The sequence below is a fragment of the Aythya ferina genome (assembly GCF_964211825.1).
Source record: "Aythya ferina genome assembly, chromosome: 1".
In the NCBI taxonomy this organism is placed as follows: Eukaryota; Metazoa; Chordata; class Aves; order Anseriformes; family Anatidae; genus Aythya; species Aythya ferina.
In genome coordinates this window covers 6,965,193-6,991,670 of record NC_140296.1, presented here as the reverse complement: position 1 = coordinate 6,991,670, position 26,478 = coordinate 6,965,193, and the positions used below count along the sequence as shown (strand labels likewise).

Sequence of the window (26,478 nt, the reverse complement as noted above, 5' to 3'; positions counted from 1 at the left end):
AAAATTTGTGTCTGGCTGGTGCCTGGCCAAGAAGGCCCGGGATGTTTTGCAGATTCATTGCTTTCCAAGCAGGGGTGCTTCATTTCATACACAGACTGCATTCCCTTTCTTGACTTACGACTTCAGATTTGGCCTTTTTAGAATACTTGACTGTGTTTCACCCAGCACAGTCCAGCACTCCTTTCATACTGACCTACACAGACAGCAAGCAGGATGACTCATACCATCCCATTTGCCCTTTTTAAGGACTGCCACAGCATTAGTTCTCTTTCAATTCTCTGAAATTTCTTCAGTACTCAAAGACCTTTAGAAAACTCATCATGACAGATGCAGACACTGATCAACCAGCTTCTTTAGAAATCAGATAAGAATATCAAGGCTCTATCTCATTCTCATAATTAATGATAGTTTTGACCTTTATTCATTAGAATTGCATTAGACTTGAAGTCCTCACTACATTTTGATTTATCTGATCTCTTTCCACCCATTTAAACTAGCATTGAAATTTCAGGAAGATCATGGTTTTCTTCAGCCCTTTTAGACAGATATTTCTCTGCTGCTGGGAGAGATGAGTAATGGCATTGTTTGGAGGTAGAAAATCAGGGAAGACATTGATTTTTAATGGCTTTTGTTACTTCTGAATTTATTGCTTTAAGCTGATACAATTCCTTTTCACTGTAGGTCTATACACACACTTATGACTCAACTCATTTCTCCCTCAGCCTGATTACAATGAATACACCTAGGAGTGTCACATTCCTTTTCTAAGCTTTCCTTCAGAAAGGGACTTCCCCCCCACCATTTGAATTATAACTACAGAGCTGTAGCTTTCCCATGAGAAAGATTAATATGAAATCTCTAGGCATATTTGCTAAAATGTAAGCTCCACAGGTGCAGCATTTCTGTTTGTTTAGCAGGTAGATTTAGATTAGATTTTCAGCAGAAATTCTTCACTCAGAGGGTGGTGAGGCCCTGGCACAGGTTGCCTAGAGAAGCTCTGGATGCCCCATCCGTGGCGGTGTTCAAGGCCAGGCTGGATGGGGCTTTGAGCAGCATGGTCTGGTGGGAGGTGTCCATGCCCACGGCAGGGGGTTGGAACTGGGTGGGCTTTAAGGCCCCTTCCATCGTTAACTGTTCTATGATTCTATTCCCAAAATCAAAATAATTTTTCAATCTTCCGTATTTTGATTACCTTATGTGTTTATTGACAAAAACATGTACAAGTACCTCACTGCAATGCAGCACTATTTTTGCTTTGGAAATATAATAAATATATCTATTTCTCAAGTATCTAAATTTACCTTAGAACTACATTTACCAGTATTTTGTACAAGTTATCTTAATTTTAATTTTAAATTATCTAAATATTACATTTATCATTTCTAAATAAATAGTGGATAGACAGATAGTACACATATTTCAGCATTTTTAAACATTCAAAGGACTTTTCAAAGGCATAAAATTGCAATCTTGTTTCTAGTTATTCCTAAACTTCTGTAAATCTTGCACTATTAGTAAAACCCTTGATATTGGTGAAATAGGCACTTCTCACTGTGTACTCTTCAAAGTGTACTTCACTAAATGGGTAACTATATTACAGTTTAGGATGCATATATATTCTTGCGACTTTTACAGCTGGCCTGCTTTTCTGTTCTTCAAGTTTCCCCACCATGAAATATGATAAAAACCCTAGGCACATTATCTTCATCATCTAAGTTAAGAGAAATATTTGCACTCTGAAGCACTATTTACCATTGGTAAAAATGATAGTGTCAGGCTTATAATTTATTTTAGCACATTTTTTCCCTATATAGTTTAATTCCCATTAATTGCAATCTGTCAACTAAACTTTCACAGTCAAAGTATGCTAACAGAGCCTCACTGCTGCTTGACAGGTGAGGTATACGATGTGTGTACTGTGCTCTGAGTGCAATCAGTTAAACTCGGCAAAATTAAAAACCACTCCAAAAAATAAATTATTCATAGAATTCAGTCAGAATTCATATATCGCATTAAGCTGCATAAGGTGACTTTCAAACCATGCTTGAGACTCACCAGCTAGGTCACATTCTTAGTATAAAGCAGCACCTTGCAATATAAAACATGCATGAGCAGCATACAATTGTTTTTTGACTACTTGAGCATACCTTCAGCTAAGTTACCTTAGCCACTTGACTTTTAGTTGCAATTTTAAATCGGGACAAAATTTGAGAGGAAATTGTCTACATCATCTCTTTCCAAAGAGCTTCTAAGTGTTATAAAGGGGGACATTGCTCCTTGAAAATTACTTTGCAAAAAAGTATATCAGATCAGATCTTGCCCCTGTTTTGACAAGAAAGAGTTGTTTTTTCCCTTCGCAGTATCAAAGAGAGAAGCTGGATGGTAGTTATAAGATGAAAAGAAATGATCTTCTGACTGCTTCAAATATAAGAACAGAAAATACCTGCAATGCTGCATACAAACAGTAAATTAGGCATTTTTATTGTGATATGCTATTACTATGTTACAATGCGTAGCAATGAAGTTGTGGAATCCAGGCTGGGTAAAACAGTGAATTATTTCCTCCCTTTTTTTTCCATCTCTCTCTTTTTTTTTTTTTTTTTTTCTTTTTTTTCAATTTTTCTCCATCTGTGCAATGCCATTCTCTACCAGTGGCATACTGATTCCTCAAAGTTGAGTGGCCCTAATTTATGTATTACAATTGATTTTAAATTAATAACAAAAATGAAAGGCACTTTTCTGCAATGGAAAACATTGCTTTTTCTGAAGAGACAAATCCAGCACGTCAAAGATGCCTTCTAAAAAGTCCTGCCTCAAAAATGACCATCTTTGCTGCACGATGATTACTATAATCTCCAGAGTGATTCATTTTCTACCAGTAAATTGAGGTTCATCTTTCTCATTTATTTAACTGTACATATTATTTTAAATCTACATACTATTTGCCAGTGCCAATTGCAAAACTAAGTGAAAACTGAGTTGAACCACTGCTTTGTAGCTCTTTAGTTTGTCATATTTCTTTTTGCGCTGCTTTCTCAGTCTTTCTCCAAAAAGATTTCTACATACTTTTCCAGAACCGTCAGCATCTCAGACACGTCATTCTTAGTGTACACACACTCTTATATTAGTGTTCCAGCAGCTTTTATTCAGAAACAGTATATCTACTTTGAAGTACATAGCCTACCTTCGCATTTGCAGCTCTGCTTGTTACTGACTAGAGCTCATTGATTTGAAGTATCGCAGGATGGAACATTTCAGGTTTGTTTGGGTGTTACATTTAGGTTTTCTACTAATGGACTTTTAATGTCAATTTGGAAAAGCAGAACTATGCAGAGCAAAATACATTTGTTTGCAGTTTGTGAAAACTGGGATGTTATCCAAGCTCTCAGAACACCCCTAAATCTGAGCTAAGCTCTCAAATCAATAAGGGACTTATTCCCACAAAATTTCTAGGCTATATTATTGCCTATTGACAGCTGAAATGCTAAGTACAAGGAAAAGGTCTGCTTTCCTGCATCAGCCCAGAGGGCTAGGACATACAGCTCCAAAAGCCTGTCCTATTTCACAGTGCTAAACTTTTTTTCATTAGACCAACATTAACTGAACCCTTAACTATTCCTTTCAGCAACTGCAATATTCTGTAAGTTTACTTCTGCAAGTGTAACACTTTAAAACTTAACTCTTTAAGCTAGCTCCTGTAAAAGCTGTAAAATAAGCCCATGTGCAATCTGTACCTGCAGAGGGATGGGGCAAGACACCCTGTGATGCTTACTGCTCTCTTTACACTATAAAGGCAGTCTCACAACCAGCCTGGATTAGATGCTCACCTTTCAAACACCAAACAAGAGTGAGATAACACTGGCCTTGGACTTCATCAGCTAAAGATAATACAGTAAATAAGCTGAAAACCACATGCTAGAGAGCTATATCTAAAGTAAATGGAATTTTCAGGTAAAGCTGTAAATAATAATAAAAGTAAAACCAGCAGTTACTTGCTGCAAATGATCTAATGAGAATAAGCAAGTTAGGAGGTGAAAAAAGGCAATAAATGAGTTATAGTACCTGAAAGCATAGCCAGATGGGTGAGGGAGAGGATTGTCCTTCTCTGCCCTGCTCTCATGAGACTGCACCTGGAGCCCTGCATTCAGCTCTGGGGCTCCAGCACAAGGAGGACATGGAAGCATTACAGTGAGTCCAGAGGAGGGCCACAAGGATGATCAGAGGGCTGGAGCAACTCTCCTGTGAAGACAGGCTGAGGGAGTTGGTGTTGTTCAGCCTGGGAAGAGAAGGCTCCAGGGAGACCTTACAGAGGCCTGACAGTACCTAAAGGGGGCCTACAGGAAAAGGAGAGGGACTCATGGCTTTAAGCTAAAAGAGGGTAGGTTCAGATTAGATATTTGGAAGAAATTCTTCACTCAGAGGGTGGTGAGGCACTGGGAGAGGTTGCCCAGAGAAGGTGTGGATGCCCCATCCCTGGAAGTGTTCAAGGCCAGGCTGGATGGGGCTTTGAGCAACCTGGTCTGGTGGGAGGTGTCCCTGCCCTTGGCAGGGAGTTGGAACTAGATGGCTTTAAGGTCCCTTCCAACCCAAACCATTCTGTAATTCTATGAAAAATAAAATGTCAATAAAATAATTTAAAAGAAACAGCAGCAGACCACTGCCTCTGGGCAGCTCTGACTTGCATGAAAGAACTTTTCACATAATAGGTAACTCAAGGTCTCAGTGATCTTGGTAAAGTTGAAGAGATAACTGTCAAGTAAAGATAAGCACAAGTATATATATATATATATATATATATATATATATTTTCCCTCTGTACTCACATAGGGCTTTTAAACTTTTAAATAACTGCTGTTTACTTTTTCAAATTTTCTTCTTTTTTAATATACATTATTACCATTATTTTTTTTTCCTGTAGTTGATTTTTAATTCTTCTCTATTGTTTTCACAATACTTTCTAGTATTGTGTTAGTGCCTTCTTTCTAGTATCTATTCTACTGACATACTGTCCCTGAGCAAATTCTCTTCTTGTGATACAGTATATTGGAAAATGACAATTCTTATACTCTTATGGGAGGGAAAAGGATCAGTGTGTTGAGTGACTCTTATTAAATTAGAAAAAATATATCAAAATCTCCAATTTTCTTTTCCTGCTTGAGCACTAGTCAAAGCTCCAGATTATTTTGCAAATGCTAAAATACCTCATTGAGCTTTCACAACAGTATATTCAGTAATTTAAAATTTCTCACACAACAGAAAAACTCTGATAAACTTTCCCATGTTAATTCAAAATATAAATATCCCTCCAGGGTTTAAACTGGACCTACTATTGAAACAAATAGTGAGCCCCTCACCTAAAAAAATCCCCAGAGGCCACTACACAAATTACTAAGAATAGTGAATATGAAGACCTTAAAAATAAATATAAAAATGCATAAAATTCTAATGCATAGTAATAAAAATATTATTTGCCTTGAACCATCAAATGTAATTCCAAACTATATTTTTTTCTACCTGAAATATAAAGCTATTACACATGCATGGGAGACATCCTTCACTGAGAAAATGCCCTCAGAGGAGTCTAAATGGCATGCCGCTTCAATGTATTGATAAATTCAAGGAAATACATTATTCTGATTTAACTGAGCTAGCATCCATGCAATGTGTTTCAGACATATAGACTTAAATGCAAGATTTGAAGGTAAAAATATGAAAATATGAATACATTTGATAGGCACACAGAGGGAGCTAAATGTATAGTATTATTTCAGTTTCTTTTCCTAATCACAGCGTAGCTATAAACAGTAAGTGTTAAAATGTTTTCCTTAGTCACTTACATCCTCTTCCCCTCCTTCATCTCCCTGTTTAGCGGCTTTTCTGAGTATTGGGATGAGAAGTGTTCCCACTCTCCAGCCGGAAAAGAATGCACCCTTTAAGCAACTGTAGCAATGATGAAATATAGGACAAATCTTGCTTGTAAACACAGACTCCATGGAAAGCCACATGCTTTTTTAGCCCTTGGCTTGGATAATTCCAATTATTCTGGCAGCACATATTCTGAATCAGTCCAGATTGTCCCTATCTGGATAGGACAGCTTAGTCCTCCCAGTCCTGTCACTGCTTTGGGGAAAACTGAGACAACTCACCTATTCCACTTCATCACACTCCCAACATGTAGAGGTGCAATAAATAAAACATATTTTGTACACCTAAGAGGGATATCAAATATGTAACATCAAAGGCTGTTGCTTCACTTTGCCAGCCAATAGTCTTCAGTAAGACAGTAAGGTGGGGTTTTGTAGTTTCCAGTTTCAGATACAACTTCTGTCCCTCAAAATGCACGACCGGAACTCCCACACCCCCCTTTCCTCCCTCCTTTTTTTCTGCCTTTCCATGAATATACCAGACTGGCACACCTTGTACCTCTGTCAAGCACAGGTGGAACAGGACCCCGTACGACATGCACAGCTCTACAACCAGAATAGTTTCAGCATAATGACTCTCTGACAGAACAAGAACAAAGAACAAAGTTTTCCAGTGAATAATTATATTTTGGGTGCCAAATTAGGGCTGCTTTGAGGTGACAGAAAGTCACATGCTCTGGGTGAGTAATGTTACAAAAAAAATCAGGCTGTTCCAAGGAATCTTAATTTAGGTCATTAAACTGAAGCAACCAAATTCTGCAGTTGCCTTGGAAAATGTTGACCTGGTATTTCTGTGTCACATTAGCAGGACTGTACACCAGGTTCCTTTATCTCTTTTTCTCCTTTCATCAGCTTGCTCCTGCGCAACCTAAGGTCAAACAAAATCTAATAAGGCATAAGAGACGAAAGGAGAAGACAAACCTTGCCTAAACCATTGCGTCAAGCAGCCAGAAAGCCTGCCCTTTCCAATGTCCAAAGACATCTCTGAAGGTGAACAACAGCCACTAGTGCAACCAGCTATCAGGAGCATAATCTTCTGTATCTCATAACTGAGATATAAATGGAGCTAGAAAGCATAAGAGAACTTCCCACACAATGTTTGCATGCACTAAACATGTATTTTCAAGGACCTTTCTTTTTTTTTTTTTTCATTTTGTGGAACGTTATTTTACACAGAGAGAGAAATACATTGCTTTTCTGTTGGTTTCATACAGCTTCATTCATAGATACTTCTGCCTTTCCTTGTAGGCAGAATGTGCTGGCCCCTTCCAGGAAAAAAAATTCTGTGGGAGAGTTTTATTGTATTCAATATTCATAGATCACTATTCTACTATAAACCTGATATAAACTGGTCAATAAGAAGGATTTTGCCTTTGAATGATAATTGATTTCCGTTTGAGTGCTAGAAGAATAACTACCACTCACTATTAGGAAGCAGGCAGGCCCTAGTAAAAATGTAATAAGGGCACCCAGTCAGAAAGAGCTCAAAAGGGAAGAAAACATTACAGTTCTGCAGAAACAAATACTCAGAGAGCAACACTGTGTTTGGAAGAGTTCTACAGGTACCTGAGGGACACTCATGTTAAAAGATTTGCTTTCTCCTGTTGGAAGATGTCAGACCACTCCACTGGGGTTGCAGATGGTCTTGTATTGATTCATGTAGTCTGGGTTCTCAAAAGGCACACTTCTATGGCTTATGCTTTAAAACTTTGAAAATATCTTCTCCTAGGGTCCCTTCTTGACCAATCCCTTCCAGTCTGTTATTTTTGAAATAAAAAGGGGCTTTTCCTGGTACTGCACTGTCCTATAATATCATTCTTGAGAGGTCAAAACACGCTGCTGCAGAAACAACCAACATCTAAGACCTCAGAAAAAGCAGAAGGCAGATACATTACTGACTAATAGTGAAAAATGTATTTCCCAGACATGTAAGCAAACAGTGATCTCAGCCAAAACATGACAAACAGATATAAAAATAAGACACTGAGTCAAATTAATTTCCTTGTGTCATTTGAATACAACCCAGTTTCCAATGCTCTTTAGCATTCAGGGGGAGGTACCTCTTTACCTTTATGTGAACTGCCTTTTCACCAAAGAAACAACTGGTGAAAACAGCATAGTTACTAGTACAGTAGTAATTACCTGTAAGGGTTCCAAAGAACAAGTAAAAAGCCAGGCTTGAAATAAATTCATTTTTCTAAACAGTCTATCCCTCCTCCCCCAAAAAAAAAAGTTATATATTTTTACTTCTATACAGACACAGAATAAAAATAAATGTTAGAATATCAAATGATTTGAATGATTCCGTGAAAACAGTTTTACTAACCATAAATGCCCTATTTCTCTTAACATCTGAAGAACAGACAAGGTTACATGAGCAAAGAAGTACTGAGATCTGAACTTAGACATTGAACTTGGCATGACTTCAACATGAATCATGAAGAGACTTACTGTCTTCTCTACTCTTTGAATAGAATAGAATTGAATTGAATTGAATAGTTCAGTTGGAAGGGACCCTCAGAGATCATCAAGTCCAACCACCTGACCCCTTCAGGGCTAACCAAAAGCTAAGACACATTTCTGAGGGCATTGTCCAAATGCCTCCTGAACACTGACAGGCACAGGGCACCAACCACCTTGCTAGGAAGCCTGTCCCATTGTCTGACCACCCTCATGGCACAGGAATTTTCCCTCATGCCCAGGCTGACCCTCCCCTGGCACAGCTCTGTGCCATCCCCATGTGTCTGGCCATTGGTCCAACGGAGCAGAGAGCAGCACCTCCCTCTGCGCTTCCCTTCTCAGGGGCTGCAGGGCGCAGTGAGGGCCTCTCCTGACTGGGCACCCCAAGGCTCCTCAGCCTCTCCTCACAGCACATGCCTTCGTGCCCTTTTACCAGCTTTCTTGCCTTCTTCTGGATGCTTTCCATTGCCTTAACATTCTTTTTATATTGTGGAGCCCAGAACTCCACATTATATTCCAGATGAGGCTGCACTGAATATAGTGTAAAATTCACCTCTTCAGTCTTCTTTAAGGTAACTGTTGATATTGGCCAACATTCCATTAACTTTTATGAAAACACCCTCTTCAGTACATGCTTTAACAAGGAGTCAATCAATTAAAACTTTCCTCTGGCTTAGAGAAGTTAGTTAGGCTTTGTCACAGTCTGTTCAGTTCTCTCTTACACTGAGCACTGATTTATTTACCAGTGCAAATCAGTCTCTTGTTAGCACTGGATACATTTTTCAAGTCATGCAGTAATGGAACACTAACACCACTGCACTAATATAAGTCATTTTATGTAGAATTTCCTTTTTACAGTCTTTAATATTCAAGCTAGGGCAAAGTAATGGCTTTTTTTAAGGAATTTTCTCTTAAGTGTGCATTTGGGCACTGTAGCCTATTACAATTTGCCAAGTCTTAGTCTACACCTGCATCTGCATTTTATGCCTGCAAGTTGGCAGAGAAACTCTCACGCTCTCTGAAGTGGTTGAAGGAAATAAAACTGCCTTTTTTTTTTTTTTTTTTTAAAAAAAAGTGATTTTGAATTCTCTTAACTGTGTAATTGTGTTACCTAAGTAGACTCTCACGAGAGCTCTAAGTGAGCTCGTATTTAACAGTGATCCTTGTGGGTACAGGGACTAGTGAGAATATCTCATGAGTGGTTGGTACAGCTGAAGAAGAGCAAAAGGATAAAAACATGTCAGTGTATGAGGGGCTGGCAATGTCCTTAACTCTTGGAACAGCACTGACCACAGCTTTAGTGTGAATCTGCCCCAAATTTATCCTCTTTGTGAACTCTCATTGAAGCCTTTTAAGTTCAAAACCCCAAGTCTTGTTAAACTGTAAACTCAGACACAACATTTTAAATAGAAACAGTTGAACAACATTTTTTTCATAGACAGAAAAACAAACAATCTTTCTATACAAGCCCACTTCATTCTTACAGTCATTTATCGATAAACCAACTGGATCTTAGGTACCTTAAAGGAGGCTGTAGTGAGGTGGGGGTTGGTCTATTCTCGCACAAAGAATATGGGAGAATATTCTGCCATAGAGTCTGGTGACAGGATGAGGGGGAATGGGTTAAAGCTGCATCAGGGGAGGTTTAGGTTGGATATTAGGAAGAACTTCTTTACTGAAAGGGTTGTTAGGCATTGGAACAGGCTGCCCAGGGAAGTGGTTGAGTCACCATCCCTGGAGGTCTTTAAAAGACATGTTTAGATTAGAGCTTAGTGATACGGCTTAGTGGAGGACTTGTTAGTGTTAGGTCAGAGGTTGAACTCGATGATCTTGGAGGTCTCTTCCAACCTGGATGATTTTGTGATTCTGTGTGATTCTGTGAAACTTGATGACACTCAGCAAGCTCTACTCCATTCAACTCCTTGGCCCCTAAGTGTTGTTTCCTTCTAGCATTTCCAAGACCCCACTGCTCCCCAGCTCCACACAGGACACATTCTGCCAACAATCACATGATGGTTACCCCAAGGGATACAGCCATTTTTTCTTTCTAAGTATCATATCTAAGCAAGTAGCTCTCTTCAGGAATACATCCTACAGAATCATGTCACCTATGGATAAAGGTGACTTTGTACAATTAAATTAAAGGTGTCCTTAGCTAGTCTATGGAGATTGGGAGATGCTGTTATATAGTCAATCCCTAACCACCTTACATTTTGTTATGCCACAAATAAGAAAGTGGAAAAAAGTGCAAAAGGCATAATATACCATAAATCATTTTATCTTTTACATTGTAAAATCCTTTAAATTATATAGACTATTTCAAAACGTGGATAAATGTCATTAAAGAAAATATTGGATTTTTTTTTTGGATGCATAATTATGTAAGTTGGATAACTGGGCTTAACTGGAAAGTTTATTACCAACTGTTTGATATGGGAAAACTACATTATTCTCTCTCATCCAGAGCAACCTTAAAACATCTTACAGCTTTTAAATACAGAGAGATTTTCCATCTAATTTCTAAAAAAAAAGTTTTGTGGAAGAAAATGGGTAATCAACATGGAGAATGTCTTTCTTCTGAAAATGCTGTTAGTCTAACATAAATGACAGCTATTTAAAAGCAATCACTTGTGTTTTATATCTCACACAAAAACCAGCAGACACAGTACCGTGCCTTTGAGACAAAACACTGATACATGTGACAGAACATTTCAAGCAGTAATAATCAGAAGCCACAGATTCAGCAACGGAGAATGGAGCAATGAAGAACTGAAATGTTCTCCATTAAAATCTGTAGCTTTTTCTGACATTGTTTATCAGTCTTTAACTGATATTATGTGGTATTATATGTTGAATAACCATTTATGTGCATCAGACAGGTACAGTAGATGCAAGTCACATTCGTTTTGCAGTATGTACACTGATAAGTTACACATCTATTAAAAATGAAGCGGTTTTCAAAATATCACCCAGGAGGCATGTGTTCTGTTCAGTGACCTTTGGAAACTCTAGTCCAATGAATAGCTACTGATGCGCAAATAACTTGAAAGACAGTAGATAAAAGTGCCTATAACCTTATACATTATCTGTTATGAGTTGGCTGTGGTAAAAAGATATATTGCTCTTTTGTAATTTGCCTGAGTGAGCAAATCAATGAGAATATAAGCTTGTATCCCTATAAATTGAATGATTATGAAATTCATTATCCTGGACAATTAAAAATATAACATTCAGAAAAAGTGCAATGAATTGTATAATCTAAGTACCTAATTTAATGGTAGTTTGCTACCTTACAGGCATTTGCTCATATGCCATCAGTCACATTTTGATAAATCTGGCTTTGCATTCAAACATTTTGTGTAGGAAGAAGGCTAACTGTTTGCTTCAAGATTATAAAATTTAGTATTACCAACATGTTGGTAGAATACTGAAGGCATTCAGCAATAACAATCTTGCATCCACTAACAATCCATGTAAGCACTACGATACATGACAAAGCTTAGACTTTCTTGCTCACACAATATGCTGCCCATCTGGTCTTGATGTTGTGGCAAAGAAAGTCTGCAGTCTAAAGAAAACAGTTATGTAACCAAAAGGCAAGGAAAAAAACACCAAATCTAGGAAGATACGACGCAATGTGATCTGTAAATATACTTCTTTCTTGTGCTACACTTAAACCACGCTACTAACAAAGCCTTTACTGTGAGTCCTCACGCAACTCAGACTTGTCTTTATAAAGGTTGTAAGAACATCCTTTACATGTAGACATGGTTTGCAGCTTTTGTCACTAGAACATTAAAAACACTACTTCAATTTTTATTTTATAACTTAAGACTACACATCCTCTATTATCATGCAAGGAAATCAAGGAATTTAAAAGAGAAAAGCTTCTACAATTCCAGGTCACAGTCTAAAAATCGAATTACCACATTACATGGGCTCTTCCCAATGGTGAAACACCTAGTCAAGCACTGACACAGTTATGAGGAAGCAAAGCATTCCGGATACTGGTCTGTAATTAGCTACACCTGAAACATCTTAAAAACATGACAAGCTTATCCTGTTGTATCATTCACTTTTTAACACTTTAGAATAACAAGTGGACATCTTTATTCAAAATGGAAAATATTTTATTCTTAATTGTTTTTAATTTCATAAGTAATTGCATTATTTTTATTACAGATTATTTTTTCCTATAAGAGAAGAATAAATTAAACTCACCCTTTCCAATGTAATTTCTTCAAATTCATATTCAATTTCCGTTCCATTGACCTAAAGAAAATAAAATCAGAAAATCCCTTAAATGCACACAGAAGGTAATTTGGTAGGGATATTGTACAGGTATTTAAGTATGATCAGTTTACTGAAACACATTTTTCAACATACTGCTTATATGGTCTAAATTATAGAGTTGGCCTCCCTGTGTATTGAATGGCATGTAATCAAATCTACAAACTTGAAAACAGTAAAAGTCAGTATGTAATGCACTGAGATGGTGGATAACTAAGTCACTTACATAATATGAGTGGCATTTGATACAGCATGTTTGTGGACTTCATGCAGATATTTAAATAGTTTCTGAGGAAATAGTTTGCATGTCAAAAACAGAAGACATTTTCCTAAAGATTATTCTCATAAGTGAAAGAGGGATTAATTATTCATTACCTTCCAAACTCCTATTTTTCAATACAAAACCAAAGAGGAAATTTGTAGTACTTATGTAAAAATCACTTGCTGATACATATACTGAAATATATCTTGTTTACTATATTAACCTAGGGCAAGAACATGACAGAGGACCTTTGCAATAGACAGCTGAATATCAAAAAGGCACAGAATGTTAATGCAATTCTTATGCTGAGTTTCAGTGTCAAAATAAATTAAACTACAAAATGTAGAGCACTAAAATGGATTGCACTGGACAAGAAATCTATCCAATGAAGATGTGACACTGATTTAAGCAGTGTTGTGAAACCTTGTTCCACTCTAACATGGATTTTTTCTGTCCCTCTAGGCAACCCACTTAACATCCCTTTCTAAGTTTCCTAATTTCTTAAATGGGTAGAGTGCTGCATCTGAGAAGGCTACAAAAGCTGACAACATTGTAATTAAACTGCACAGTAATGATTAGTCAAAAATAAAAGATGTTGCCCGTAAATCAAGTAATGATTAGTCAAAAATAAAAGATGTTGCCCGTAAATCACACTGTTTTATTGTTTTTGTGATGGTAGGGTGTTTCCTGGAAAATAGTTGAGCTCTAGTGTTTTCCTTAATTTATACTTAAAAAAAATATTTTTCTTGTAAGAACAAAAATGAGATTAAGCATTAGTATTGACCTAATCTTGGAGGAACAATTTGGTTATTTTTCAGAACAACAACATTTAGTGCTCCTCTCTGCCATTAACTGCTAATTCTTCTATATTAGCTTTCTAGCTGTAATCAGAAAATAATACATACAAATCACTCTTTATCTAGTCAATCACCTCTCCGATGTAATTAGTTACTTTTGTTGTGAATATTATAACTAGGTACATGTATCTTCCAAACAAAAGCTTCCTGTAAAAGCTATCAAAACTATTTAATTTGTCTATAATTCAAGATTTGATAAACATGAAATCAAAAATAGAAATACCCCCAGAACTTGTGTTCAAAAGGAAAGAGGGAAAGGGAGAAAGATCCAAACAAATAACCCATGCTTAGCAATGAAATGCAAACACAGCGTCAATGAATAAAATACAAATACTTGTATTTTTATATGGCTATAATCTGGTAATCACATTACATGACACCAAGAACAGATATGAACAGAAAGTTTCCTATAGGGTATTTTCCTGTTTTATGTTATAACTTTAATGCTTTCTGCATAGTCTTTTATTAATATAGGCAACTAACTAGGTATGAACTGCTCTATAGCTATTCTGTTTTTTGTCCTTTCTTGTCTAATGATAATGAAATCAAAGCTATCTATATGTCTCTGTTTTCATGATCTTCTCTTTTATCTTAGGCTGGTGGATAGCTCTGATCTATGTCTTCAATTCCTCAGTCTTGCTCTATAAAGCTGTCCTTGCTTCACTGCTTATAATCACTTTTCCTTTGCATTAAAAACTCGTTAGTGCACCAAAATGGGAAAAAGAGGCACATGAGAAGTGAGCAACTTCTGTATAAAAATGAAAGGAGAAAACACAAGCTGAATACTCAACTTGCATTTGCACACAAACAATATCTTGATTATGATCATCTGAGGAGTTTCTTTTATCATCCACAGTCACAACTCCAAAAAGGTTCAGGTCAAATCTCCATTAATCACAGCAGAGATCCATTATCAGGTTCCATAGCAGCAGGGATGATATGGATTAAAAGGCTGATCTTGATCCAACTCCTTTTATTATTTAAGCATATGTATCTATGTATGTAGTTCGCTGCCCTTTCTTGCTGGTTGCTCAGAAGACCACTGCAGTTATTTTGTAAAGGATCAATTAAGAGATTGCACCTACCTGAGGCAGGTGGAATGATGATGTATGCAGTACCATTCATTAGCAGCACCACTTTATTTCATATTTAGACTCTCTGGCTGTGCCTACACTGCTGAATTATAGTCAATTTTCAGCCAAGTCTCAGTGCTTAAGGCTGTTTCTGTCTGGAGCCTGCTGGAAACAAATAGCCTACGAGTGAGCCAACAGTTAAGCAGGAGGAGAATCATGGCTCCATTGCTGAAACTGGCTTGTTGGTCCTCTTATTTAGCAGCATACATGCATACCCTCTATTTTCTTCTAGTGTAACTTGACAGCCTCTGGCCTGACAAGGCTCCTGAAAAAGTTGTCTGAACCATCAACTTCCATTTCTTGCAAGTGGGAACCTTTTCCTATGTCTCTCTTTACACAAATTTTCTGATTACTGCTTTTAGATCAGGTTGCCCAGCAAGATTTGCTGTGTTCAGCATGACTTCAGATAGTTATGAAAAATTCCAAGCTATTTCATATGGTTTCTTCTTCTTCCCCTCCACAAACAAAGAAATCACAAGCATTTCCAAGTTGGTCTGGGAATATTATTTCCCATCTCTCAGATCTGCAAGGTTGACAACAAATATCCCTAATCTCAACTCAATATCAAATTTTGATATCCGTAATACTAAAATGTGAGGTAGTCAGCTAACTCTCTTTACATTCAGTGAAGAGAAACAGACACTTCTAGGTCTTACGTCATTTCATCTGACACTTGAAGTCTCAAACAGGTTATCTGAACTGTGCCCCTGAGGTTTCCTTTCACTGAGTAAAGAGTCTAAATATGAAGCATAAAGTTTGGTAAGCACTTGCCTTAAAACTGCTTTCTTTGAAATACTCCTAACTCTAGGCTGATAAAAAGTCCTACCTAAAGGATGCCATATTTCTTTTACAGTTACACACCAGTGAAAGCCCAGATCTCTGGTTTAGCAGCTTTTCCAATTGTTTTGGGGGGCTTGCCTGCACCTGTAACTAGCAACACATACACAATGATATTCAGCGCCTGCTCCCACAAGCCCAACTTGTTAGGATGTCCACATGAAACAATTCAGTCCCTTCCCTTCTCCTAACGCCCACAGCCATGTGGGTCATGTACACTGCTGTTGACTTCCCTCTCTGGTTTGGGACACTGATGTCCTCTCTTTGGAGAAAGAGCTCAACAGCACCTGTGACAGTAACAGGCCCAGGGGAGGGCAACACCTTTTCTCAGAAGACTGGCAGAAGAGTGTAAGGAGCACAAGTTGGGGTGTATGGGAGGATGCAATCAATCACTTTCATCCTTCAAGGCACAGAGTCTGGAGTCAAGATGCACCTCAGTCAGGAACACACAACAAAAATGTTGTTGGTGAAGATAAATACGCAAAGAGATACAGCATGAAACCTTGAGATAACCTCTGAGGGCCTTTGATGCTCTGTTTTTCAGCAACAGCATTACCAACATATGCTTTTGACGAAAGAAGATTTCTCAGTTTCCCGGTGTAAAATATGTTTGTGATCCAGAGGGTGATGGGGCTTTCAGCCCCTTTAGAATAAGTTACCATACTCAATTAAGTCCAAATGCTTGAAGTAACTGCTTGCAAAAGCAAGGTAACAATTGCCTTTCATTTACAGCTGCATCTGTTATACTGGAGTTCTCTTCCCAGCTTTTGACAAGAACATTTCTTTAAGAGATGCAATGTATGGCAACTATCTAGATTCCAGGATTCAAAAGAGATTTCCAGGTGAAGGTCTAATTGCTACTAGAGACCAAAGCAGACCCCGTATCTTCCTAAGAAGAAGGAACTAAAAATCTTCAGAGGACACTTTCTTTTAGGTGAGTGAGAAATAAAGAACATGTGAAAACAGGTACTCTATATATAGGTTTGTAGGCAAAAATGAAATAAAGCCGAGCATACAGTACAATTTGAAAAATTTGGATTAATTTGTTCCTTTACATGAGGAATTTTACCTTCATTTTTCTGGAAGTTTGTCTCATTTAGTGCAGTTTAAGAATTACATATGAAGCTGAAGTAGTCTCTTACAAAAATCACCTCTTCAGATTTGTGACAGATTCCCAAAACCATAAGAATAACATTCTGTTGAGTTTATCATTTTCACATACTTGTGGCAGAATCTTGTGGCACTTTCTTAAGAGTGTAATAGGTATGTTTCTTCCACTTAATAATAATTTGATACAGGTTTTATACTTCTGAAATTATTTGATATGATAGACTTCTTTACACTGAAACAAATAAGCATTGCCTAATTCTTTCTTGCTACACTTCTACAGTACATCCACCCGTTCAGTTAAAGATGTCATGATATGAATTTTAAAGATAAGAACTGCATTACAATATGACAACAACATCAAAACACTCAGAATTTATACAACTGTAATTTTGAGAGACCACTGTACCTATTCTTTCTAATAAAATTGATGTAATTAGAGCTGTTTGTTATGCTTAGTCTTCTTTTCAATAAGAGATTCTATTGCCTAAAAATTACAACATCTGTAGACTCCTATTACAAACAAAACCAATTTTAATTATATCTAATTGGATATTGTTTTTCATCTGTCTTTGAGAAAGAAGACTGCTGCTTCTACTTTTATTATCACACACACATAGGAAGATAACTACACTGCCACTGATTTTCACTCAACATGCAATTTTGATTCTTTTGCCTGTTGTCCTGGTTTCAGTTAGGACAGAGTTATTTTTTTTTCCTAGTAGCTGGTAGAATGTTATGTTTTGGATTAGGCTGAGAAGAGTGCTGATAACATGCTGATGTTTTAATTGTTGCAGAGCAGTGCTTACACCAAGCCAAGGACGTTTCAGCTTCTCACTCTGTCCTGCCAACGGGCAGGCTGGGGGTGGAGCAAAAGCTGGGAGGGGACAGACCCAGAGCAGCTGACCCAAACTAGCCAAAGGGATAGTCCATACCATCTGACATCATGCTAAACAATATATAGGGGTGGCTAACCAGGGGGAGGAGGGCCGGACTGCTTGGGGTTAGGCTGGGCACTGGTCAGCGGGTGGTAAACAATTGCTTTGTACATCACTTGTTTCATACACATTATTATTAGTAGTAATATTATTATTATTGTTGTTGTTGTTATTATTATTTTCCTGTCTTAATAAACCATCTTCATCTCAACTCACAGGCTTCACTTTCCCATTTCTCTCCCCCATCCCAGAGAGGGAGGGGGAGGGTGAGCAAACAGCTGTGTGGTGTTTAGCTGCCGGCCGGGTTAAACCACAACACCTGTACAGTTTCATCAGTTGCCTAAGCACCAAAACCTCAATAGAATATATGATTGCCAACTCCATGACTTATAAGTAACCTAGGACATACTTGTCCTTTAAAAATTTCCAATTTGTGGCATAATTAAGACAGTCCATTTTACATTCAGGAAACATCAAGACCATTTGGGGAATTTAACAAGTATGGGATTTAAACAGCCCTGCATGATTTCTATATCAACAAGACCAAAGAGTGATCTTTATTTAGCTCTCAGTTGTCTCCAGATGTAAGTTATTTCTTCATTAGTTGAAAAAGCTCCCTTACTGTTTTCAAGAAACCTGCTGATCTCCTTTTGGTATTGTTTTCCAAGTGCATTCAAAGTTTCCTTTCTCACTTCATATAAATATATCAAAACCATTTTTCTCTGTTCTGTGATTTCAAATATGATGATTTTATGTTTTTGAACTGTCCTAAAGAAACTGCCAGAAAATATTTAATGCCACTTTATTTCTTTCATCTGAGTGAGTGTATTTTATATTCTTTTTTATACAAGATACCCCATATCTATTTTTAATCACAGTGCATAACAAGCCCACTTCCTTCTTTTCCCCTTAATTTCCTCCAGGAAACAAGGACAATATGTTAAGCTCTTTGAACAGAAATTTACCATAACCTAAAACTTTCTTGTCATCATATGACTGTTCTGGTGTGAAGAACAATGAGTGAAAGACCACATGGTATTGAAATAAACTTATATGTTATCAGGAAAAGGTTTTGCTGTGTATGTGCAACTAATACATGTATCCTTCCACAGATGCCTACAGAGCACTTGGCCAACACTCATTTTACATTCTTGAGGGAAGATACCACCCAAACTAAAAATTAGCAGAGCTTCAAGAGCAAAATCCAACTCTTAGTCAACACCTGTAAAGGTCTACAGCACAGTCATGATAAACTTGTATTGCTCATATTGTGACTTTTGCTTATTCTTTTCCTCTTAGATGTCTCTTATAACCTTCTTCAAGTCTTGATTTTTATTTGATAATCTTCACTGTTTGTGTACCATGTACCATACTCATCCTCTCCTACTTTTTCTTCCTCCCTCATTGTAACCCTGAGTTTTCTTGTTTTAATTCTTTTAGAGAAAAAGAAACATTTATTGAGTAATGATTATCACTCTTCTCTGTTTGATTCCCAAGTTTTTAATTTTATCTTCCCCTTTGATCAGAACAAAATAATTACCTCCTCTGTATCCCTTAGCAACATGCATAGCTTCTCATGTCTCCAACTCAGCCTCCACTGCCTTCTCTGATTTTCATTCATGCTTTTTTACTTCTCCTTCCTTCTTACTATCTCTAAATGTTTTTTGTTGCTGTTGGTGGTGGTGGTGGTTTTCCTCTCTCTCTCTCTCTCTCTCTCTCTCTCTCACACACACACAAAAGCATGCACATACACCCAGGATTAAACATAATTTATCTAATCTCACTTCAACCAAAGGATTGTTCATGATTGTCTTTTTACCTTATCTTTTCCATCTAAACATAATCTTCTCTCATAGCTCCTGTTAAGTCACTCATACACTTCATGCACCTTGATTCCTTTTATTAATGTGCTTTTCCTGCTTATCCTTAATTTCAAAATCTGGCCCAAGGATTATCTTCCCATTTCCCCTACTTGTCATGCTGTTCTCACTCACAACCCTTTCCCCTATTCAGCAACAATATAGATTTTTTTTGATGTTCCATCTCCATAGATCTGACATTTTTGACTTGTCTTAATAACATGTATCTTGATACCCTCCTCCTACGCATTCTTGGGATTTTATGCTGTTCTTTAATAACACCCTATTCATTACATTGTAAGCCATCATTTTTTCCTTCATCTTTTCCTTTTTCTCTCTGTTCTGTCCATATCATGAGGCTGGCCATATACACCACAGAAGAAAAAAAGCCTAAATGTTTTTAAGTGCAATCACTCTGTATACCTAATGCTAACCCATCACAGAACTCCCAGTTTCATAAGCATAATCAGTGGAGCAGATTAAAGCAGAGGTCATGATTTCAAAATGGGGGTCACAGTAGATGGAAATGAAAGTATATCTGTGTATGAATTCTATTTAGGCTAGCACTAAGAAGTGCTAGCCTGAGGAGGCTAGCAGATTGGGCTATTCTACCAAGCACCAAGTGATAAACTGAGGGGAAATGGCCTCAAATTGTGCCAGCGGAGGTTTAGATCAGACATTAGGAGAAATTTCTTTACTGAAAGCATTGTGCAGCATTGGAATATACTGCCCAGGGAAGTGGTTGAGTCACCATCCCTGGAAGGGTTCAAGAAATGTGCAGATCCAGAACAGTACACAGTTTAGTGGTGGACTTGTCAGTACTAGGTTAAAGGTTGAACCAGATGATCTTTGAGGTCTTTTCCAACCTGAATGATTCTATGATTCAAAATTGTTCAAAATTAGTATCACCAAGAAGACACTCATGCTAATTTAATTTTTTGTATGTACAATTTTTTCTCTTACACAAAAATAATATTCCTTCAGATATCTAACAGATAGATATCTAAGTTAAGAAGTCATCTAGGCATCTTATTTTTTTTATTTTTATTTTTTTTACAAGTACTAGGGAGAGGAGTCTACAGAAAGTGATTTATGATTTTTATATTAAGTGATTTACATATCTTATTTTTCTAATGGAGTTGCCATTTGAGGAATCTGTGCCTGCTCACTATCTACAGACATTTCAGACTTTTATGATTTGCATCCTAAAAAAATTATATCCTAAAATTTCTTATCCTTGTACCTTAATGTATAATATACATCAGTGCAGTAATATGAAGCAGTGCATTCATAGAACTGGAAATAGTCATTTCTTCCACAAAATTATATTCTTTCTTGTGCAGTTCAGGTCATTTACTATATGGCTTCAGAAGTTTGCAGTCAGTCTGCCTTTCATTTTCTTCTGTACTTCCGACATTGCTGACACTCTAACATATGAATAAATCATAAACTTTCAGTTTGTCAGGATCCTATATCTCCAGTCCTTTTCAGTTTTAGAGTAAGATCCATCAAAGTTTTCAATTGACTGAACAGTTCATACATTTCTAGAGGAGATTTTCCTGTATAATATTACATTCTGTGCACAACACACATAAAAATGGAAAATTGCTGTTGCTTGATTGACCTTACTTCATCAACTAAGATTACGGAGTATTTGTAACTTGGGACTTATAAGGTTATTTTCCTGATGTTTAATATGGTAATCTGCATAATTTTATTTAAAATGTTGCTAACTGTGGCTAGAGTGTTTAAAAGGCAGAAATTAATACATAAACTGCGGGTTAAGTTTGATTCATTTAAATACTTAAGATATTTTTTTCCCTTGGTTTAAGAAAGAAATCAATAGCATATTAACTGGCAAAATTTTAGGCAAGGAAAGTACAGCAATCATTTATTGAATTTATTGATATCCATGATGTTTTACATAGCAATCATGATGAAATATGTAATATATATATATAAGCACACCCCATTTCCTCAATAAATAAACATATAACCAACATCCTCTAATCTCTTGTACTTCATTAAATGATGGCATACTCTGACCCAGATTGTGTACCTAAAATAGATACCCAATACCTTTGTTTACCCTTGAGAGTTAACGCTCCCTTCCCTGCTCTCTCTCATTGCCTGTGAACAAACCACAGTCATTGAATTCTTTTGGTTTCTTATCTTCCTTTGTGTTTCTCTAGCACAAGTACTGAAGGCTAAACTGTACTCTTAGTAGCACTGGTGCAATCCCACTGGTGCTATTTGGCTTGTACCACTGTAACTGATCTTACATTTATTCATCTGTGAATGCAATTACACCTGCATGAGGGAGCAGACTTGAAAAGGTAATTAAAATACCTGCACAAATAACAAAAATAAATAACAAGAAAAATCACATAAATAATAAATATTCATATTTATAAACAAATGTATGCATTCCACAGAAACAGAATTTTACACACGAATTACCTGCTTTACTAGTATTTTTATAGCAGCAGAAAGATTCATTATTTCTCTTAAAATCTTGAAAGACTTTTTAGTATATGTAAGGGTAGGAAGCCACAGTCCTTTGCACTCTATAACTAAAAGCATAGCAGAACGGCTCCCTTATGCCCAATTAATTTTGCTTCAGGAAATAATAAATAAATAAATAAATAAATAAGACAATCCGAATGGTTGAGACATCCAAGGTGGTTTTCTGCTCTTCCTCACAAGCTCAGAGAAAGCAAAATGGTGTAACTTCTTGTTCACAAGGATTAGCAACACATATCTAAGAAGCAGCTAATACACCAAAACTTATCACCACTCGACTAAAGACCAACTTGTCTTATTCATGAAATCAGTCTTCTTAACACATGAGAATGGCTCCTGGACTTCAGTCCCACATTTGAAAGAAAGATGGACAATATTCAATGACAAGATATATGAATAAAATATTCCATAAACTAGAATTTCTGTCCTTCTACATGAAAATTAAATGCCTGGAGAACAAAAGATGAGCAATTCTCTGACTTATTTTACAAACAAATTTCAAAGAAATACATAATGACCTAAAGAAATAAAACTGTATTGAAAGCATCAGCTGCAAATTATATTTGTCCTCCACTGGGGGAATAACAAGAGGTCATATGAACAGTTGGAGACTTTTACAATTTACAGAGTAAGAAAGGACAGTATTAATACAACTGCAATCTGCTTTTACTAAAGAAAAAGATGATGGTGAAATCAGAGTGATTAATCAAACTTGTACCGTGCACATTATTTGAGAAATTATTATAGCTCACTAGTTTCCAGATAAACGCAGTATGTTATTCTCACTGTTCCATCACCTTTGCAAAGTTTAAGTCCTGATATTGGACATTATACAAGATTAATTTTTTATGATTACTACCCAATTAATCTCACTAAAGAATGAAACAATCACATTTGCCAAGATCCAATAAAGAGAAGTTTTCTGCCTAGCTAATATAAAGAATTGCATATTCAGTACAAGCAATATATGACTAAAAAGAATCTGAAGTTTTAAACTATTCTCATCTTCATGCAGGACAATTTACAAGCATATATCACTAGACAACTGTAGTGGGTTTACATGGCAAGATTTTGGTAGCAGGGGGCTATAGGGGTGGTTTCTGTGAGAAAGATCTAGAAGCTGCCCCATGTTTGGGAAGGGCCCCATTGTTTTCCAGATCTGAGCCAATAAGCGATGTTGTTTGCGCCTCTGTGAGAGCATATTTAAGACAGGGAAAAAAATGCTGCGCCAGACAGCAGCCGGGAGAGTCAAGGGAGTGAGAAAACAGCCTTGCAGGTGCCAAGGTCAGTGTAGAGGGAGGGGGAGAGGTGCTCCAGGCGCTGGAGCAGAAGTCCCCTGCGGCCTGTGGTGAGGACCATGGTGAAGCAGGATGTCCCCCTGCAGCCCATGGAGTACCACGGTGGAGCAGGGTTCCATGCTGCAGCCTGTGGAGGAGACCACGGTGGAGCAGGTGGCCCTGTACCGACGGAGGCTGCCGCCTGTGGAAGACCCCTGCCGGAGCAGATTCCGGGCTGGACCTGTAGCCTATGGAGAGGAGCCCACGCAGGAGCAGGTGACCTGTCAGGAGCTGCTGCCCGTAGGGGAGCCAGGTTGGAGCAGTTTTCTCCTGAGGGATGGACCCCGTGGTACGGACCCATATCTGGAGCAGTTCTGGAAGAGCTGCTGCCTGTGGGAAGCCCACGCCGGATCAGTTCATCAAGGACTGCATCCCGTGGGTGGGACCCCACAGCACAGGGGACGAGAGTGACCGAGAAGGAGCAGCAGAGAAGAAGTGCTGTAGACTGACCATAACCCCCATTCCCCCGTTCCCCTGCACCGCTCGGGGGGGAGGAGGTGGAAGAGGGTGGATGGGGGGGAAGGTGCTTTTGGTTTGCTTTTTCCTTTGTTTTCTCACTTCTCTCGCTTGTTAGTAATAGGCAATAAATCTTACTATCTCCTTATGCCGAGTCTGTTTTGCCCGTTACAATAATTATTGCGTGATTTTCTCGTCCTTATCTCAACCCTTGAGCCCTTTTCACATATTTTCTCCCCATTCCTCTTTGAGGAGGGGGAGTGAGAGAGCGGCTGTGGTGGAGCTCGGCTGCCCACTCGAGCGGAACCACGACAACAACTCATAATGTGCCAATGTAAGATAAAAAACAAACAATACAAACAAACAAAAAAAAATTGCACTTCAGTTGTCATTTGTTATTATTAATGATCTTCACAAAGTGGAAATTTATCTCCTTTATGTATCTTTACTTTCTATGACCCTCAAACTAAGTCAACCTTCTACAGAAAATTACAGGAGTTGGGATTTTTAATATCAGGAAAACAGATATTATCTGTAGTATATTTGGGTTTGCTACTGTATGCAGAAAGCTAGGTCATCTAAACACTGATTAAAAATATAATTTACCATTGAGGCTGATTCACCCATTCACTGCATTAAAAGTGGCTTTTTTTTTTTTTTTTTTTTTTTTTTTTTTTAATTATGTAAAATGTGGATTAGAAATGAGTCACACTCTAAAACAGTCAACACTCACAATCTGCAACAGCACAGACTTTGCTTCAGAACATTTCCTGAAACTGTGCTGAAAGTCTGTTCGTTTTACAGCACAGATCAGTTAATCCCTGGCTAAAAATTGGGGAAAATGAGAGAAAATTTCAGTTGCTGATTCTGCATTTTTATTATAGTAAGATCATGTTCATTCAGATTTGTTTTCATTGTTTTAGGTGAATAATAGGAATACACTGAAAATATTCTTAAAATTTTAAATCAATTAACATAAATAATAATAAAAAACACTACTATAAAATACTGCAAAGGAAAATGTAAAGAACAACACATACCAGATTATAAGGGAAGGAAACCTTTTCTAACCAATATTGCTACAAATGATGCATTATGTATTGCCAGGATAACAACAAACTTGCTTTGGCTGAACTTTAAGAGTTACTTTGTAAAGCAAAACATAAATCAATTCTAGACATAAAAAATAAATATCCTTGAAATTGCAAAGAAGTTTTCTTGTATATCTTTGGATATGTCTTTGGATTGAAGCATCACAGAAATTAAGCCCTAACATTTCCAATAAAATAAGAAACCAGTATTTTTCTTTTCCAATTTTCAACCAAATTAGCTGTCTATTCAATACTGAGCACGTATAGAAATTACTTCTCAGGTTATTCAAGGTCAAAATAATACTTCTATCTCTGACAACAGCATTTAAAATTTTGCTTATCTAATATCTGAAATCCTTCAAAATGAAGTCTTATGGAATGTGAAAGCTCTGTTCATCCTTTATCTAATTGAAACTATTAAGATAATGACACCTGTACTAACTCTTCATTTTTGAAAACAGCTTTCAGTTAAGGTCTACACCTTTCTGAAACAGTGAAATTTATCTGCAAGTGTCATTGTCTGAAACCACAAAGAAATTAAGTCTACAGATAACTATTCACATGTACTCATCATGCTGTGTTTCCCACTTCATTTCAGAACTGTGACTTCATGACAAAGAAATTCAGAGTGAAGTTAATGCCACAAAAAAAATGGTCTTGTCTACTTGAACAGCATTATCAACTTTTTAATTATGTTTCCCAATTATGCCTTTTATGCAAAAGAATAAAACCTTAAAAGAAAAAAAAACATTTATGGAAGACAATGGTTTTGATGGCTTAACACCATGAATTTGTACTATAAAAGCACAATTTCAAGAGGTTACGTTAACCATTGGATCTTCACAAACCCAGGGACTCTACCAGTTTTAGCTGACTGCTAAAAATACAGTAATGTTAACTATGGGTCTGTAATGTAATACAACAAAAATGACACAAAAGTAGAATCTAATTCAAGGACAGGGAGAGCAATACAAAAACAAATTCAAACTATGTTTAGGTCAGTTTGGGCGATGCAATTCTAGGCTGACTCAGATCAACTTGGTTCGAACAAGTCTAATAGACAAGCTCTGCTCTGAATTCTGAAGCACATACTGACCTCATGGATGAATTCTCTTAGATGAATTAAGAATGAAGCATATCTGGGCATAAAGGAGGGGGTATATTTGACTTCTTATATTTGACAAGTATATTTGACTTCTCTCAGAGAGAGAAAAATAACTGTTTGGAGCCATTCTGGCTTCCCCACAGTGGAGGCCACAAGGATAAGAGGACTAGCCCAACAGACAGAGATTCAGAGGGCAGAAGAGTTGTGAAACCAGAGCACTATACTTCATTCTGGGGCTTTATTTCAGACTAACTTCAGTGTAGTCCAGGGCACCGACTGTCTGTTAGTGACTGAAGGGT

At 37.3% G+C, this 26,478-nt stretch overlaps 1 protein-coding gene across 28 annotated transcripts in view; it reads right to left on the bottom strand.

Annotated features, from left to right (window-relative positions):
* DLG2 (discs large MAGUK scaffold protein 2) overlaps positions 1-26,478 on the bottom strand; it is a 1,046,667-nt gene that overhangs the window by 391,029 nt on the left and 629,160 nt on the right. For all 28 annotated transcript variants that reach the window (XM_084519823.1, XM_084519802.1, XM_084519813.1 and 25 more), the window contains one exon: positions 12,606-12,656. In XM_084519823.1, coding sequence (XP_084375949.1) covers positions 12,606-12,656 — 51 coding nt within the window. The remainder of the gene's footprint in view (positions 1-12,605; positions 12,657-26,478) is intronic.